The following is a 3,136-nucleotide window of genomic DNA, read 5'->3' on the forward strand; positions in this document are numbered from 1 at the left end:
ATTTTTCGATGTTATTATTTTTATTATTCAAGTCACTGCCTATAATCGAACTCGGAATCTTGGGATTAGTAGCCCGCGCTTATAACCCCAAGATTCCGAGTTCGATTCCAGGCAGTCACCTGAATAATAATAATAATAATATCGAAAAATACCTTAGGAATGAGAACCCATGTTTGAAATTTCCCCCAGACCTCCTGATGAAGGCTGGAGGGTATATCAGCTGAAACGTTGTGCTAACAACAAACAAGATGAGGACAAGTATCTGTCAAATGTAAATAATGTTCAATAATAACGTTTGTACTGTTTTAGACCAGTGGTTCCCAAACTTTTTCGGGCTGCCTCCTCCTTGACACCCAAGCATAGACCTCTTTCTGAAGCAAATTCAAAGCAATTGCATTTCACAAACAAAACAGAACGTAATGAACCCATTGTTCTGTTGTTTTTATATGAATCATTACCACATTATCGCCGCTCCACTTCAACGCCCTCTTGGAACTTTCCACTGCCCCCAGCGGGGGCAATACCACCCACTTTGGGAACCACTGTTTTAGACAAAGAGAAACAGAGAGAGAAAATTCAAATAAGCGTCTTGTTTTAGAATAATTGCTTATCACACGGTTCAATTAACAAGATACATATGACAATGTTAACATACATTCAATTACATCAATTTAGATCAGTTGTTTTCAATCATTTTTTAACCATATTTTACTCAGGTGGACCCCATAGCCATTCGATGTTTAAAAATTAATTTTATAGAAAATTCTTTCAAAATACGTAATTTGTTTGTCACACATTCACTTGCGTAGGCTGAAGTTTGTAAAAAGTTAAAGAAACCAAGTGGTTTCTTGCAATAAGAAACATCTAAAGCAAAAATGGTAAACATTAACCGCAAAAACTTTTCACGGACCCTTAATATACTACTGTGTGTCCCCAATTTACTATTTAGCTTGCGTGGACTCCCAAAGAACTTTTATATGGACTCCGGTTGAGAACTGTCCATTTGGGCGAAAGTAAAGAATACGCACACCCGGTGTTTAAGGTTTTGTTACGCCGAAAGCGAGTGGTGTACGTATTATTTACCTCTGCCTGGTTCTCGCAACCAAAAAGTGAACAAATGTATTTTTCTTTGGTATAGAATTCCTCGTGTCATTTCGATCGATTCGAAAGTAAAGAATGACAGAATATATTTCGCTGTAAGTAAATAAGAACCAATTTGTATTTACTTTTTTAATCACCTCATACTGAAGGATTACCAAAAGTCAATTAAATTGAATTCATTTACCAAACACATGGACAAACTATATTTCCTCTGTTGTCTATATCTTAACTAACTTTAATGAACAAATTTTCAACAATGAGATATATTAAAATGAAAAGTTCATAAAAACATAAGCGGGAATATAGCCTGATTCCGTCCACATGTTGCTAGATAAATATAAAACTCTTATTGAGATGGAGGAAGACGGAAGGAATAATTATTAAATAAATAAAACACCAATAGAATTTACATAACAGCACAAATTTCGCTCTGCAAAAAAATTACAGAATGTCATAAGATAACTGGAAAATAAATTCAGTAGCATTCTTTAAATGAAGAGGAGTTTAAAAGGAAAACATGAAACCGGAACCAAGTTTAAATGTTATTTCAGTGTTGAGTTATTGCTCTTACATTGATTCAGAGCATAGGAAGGAGGAACGTAACCACGAAATTCGACTACAATAGGTCTCTTCCGCATTTATTTTCTTAAATATAAATATAAATGCTAAGGATCATCAGGAATGGAAAGAGACTTAAAGTATTGCAAAGCTCTGTAAACACTATTTCCACAAATATTAAAAGTGGGATGTGTGGGTCTCACTTCGTTGTCATCTCCCCCAAGGATGTGTAAAGCGAGTTTAGAGCCGTTATGCTGAGCGATAGACAATCCGCTCAGGCAATAACAAGTGTGATAGAAGTCCCGGGATTTCTTAGGTTTGTCACGAAGACCGCCACGCATGTGTTGACAACAAGTTAATACATATTCTTGCAAAGCACCAGAATGAAAGAGCCAGGTGTCAGCTGGAAACCCCAGGTCACCTTGCTGTTGTAAAGCCGATTGTAAAAGCGCGATGGCACCACCTTGCCAAAACGAATAACAACCATCAACCAGTTTTTCAGTGCGACCTTGAAAACCTCCTTCGAACTTCATTTGTCTGTTTGCAATCCAACGAAGTAACAATTTAGTATCACACAAATGGAGTTTGCCTAAAAGACACAAGGCAGCGAGTCCGCAAAATGTGTAACCGCCGTGGGCCTCCAAACCGGGACGCCCGGCAAAGCCACCTTCGTATGTCTGGCAACTTGCCACCCATTCTGGTGATAGGTAAAACAACTTTGAACAACTGGAAATAATATTGCTGAGTACAGCAGCACTGGCAACGAGGTAGATTCCACGGACGTCCGTTTCACCGTTTTGATGGAGAGTAAAAGAACCATCAGGTTGTTTCATACGAAAGAAGAAGGACAACAATTTCGGTCTGTCTATCACATCAAAACTGTGTTTAGTGCCTAGGATACATAAAGCGTTAACTGCAGCATAAGTAGAAGCGAGATGAGGTTCTTGTCCCGGTCCTCCGCCGAAACCTCCATCTGGATGTTGACAGCGGTTTAAGAAATTTGCAATCTGAGTCTCTAATTCCGATGAAAGAGGTAAGGCGTCTAAGAGGTCGAGACTGTGAAGAATCCAGTAACATATCCAAGTTCGGCTGGCATCGAGACATTGATAAGATACTCCCAACTCTCGAAGACCTGCTGTCAAGAATTCAACGTGCCTTTTTCTTTTTAAAGACGGAGGAGCTAAGTTGCTGGATCTTTCGATAAAGATTTCCTCCGAACCAGAATCGTCTTTGCTACTTTTTTCCATTTCACCGAAGTATTTCGCTCGAGCAGCCAAGAACATTTTTTCGATTTCTTTTTCGACATTTCCCTGCTCGTATGAAGTATCGGTAGGTATTCCATCGTTTATCAAGCGGCTCGCAGCAAGGACACCGTCTTCAATATTTTCTGCATAGCGAGGAACAAGATGTTTAATTTCTGCCGCCATGCTGTTTATCACGTGCTGCCATCAACGACATCTAGCGGCAGGACTTATTA

At 38.9% G+C, this 3,136-nt stretch overlaps 1 protein-coding gene across 1 annotated transcript; it reads right to left on the minus strand.

Moving 5' to 3' along the window:
- Positions 1-1,306: 1,306 nt before the first annotated feature.
- On the minus strand, positions 1,307-3,136 carry LOC106879051 (protein farnesyltransferase subunit beta). The gene has a single exon (XM_014928473.2). The coding sequence runs from the start codon at positions 3,084-3,086 to the stop codon at positions 1,767-1,769; it is 1,320 nt and encodes a 439-aa protein (XP_014783959.1). The 5' UTR covers positions 3,087-3,136; the 3' UTR covers positions 1,307-1,766.

Source organism: Octopus bimaculoides, chromosome 5 (genome assembly GCF_001194135.2).
Source record: "Octopus bimaculoides isolate UCB-OBI-ISO-001 chromosome 5, ASM119413v2, whole genome shotgun sequence".
NCBI lineage: Eukaryota > Metazoa > Mollusca > Cephalopoda > Octopoda > Octopodidae > Octopus > Octopus bimaculoides.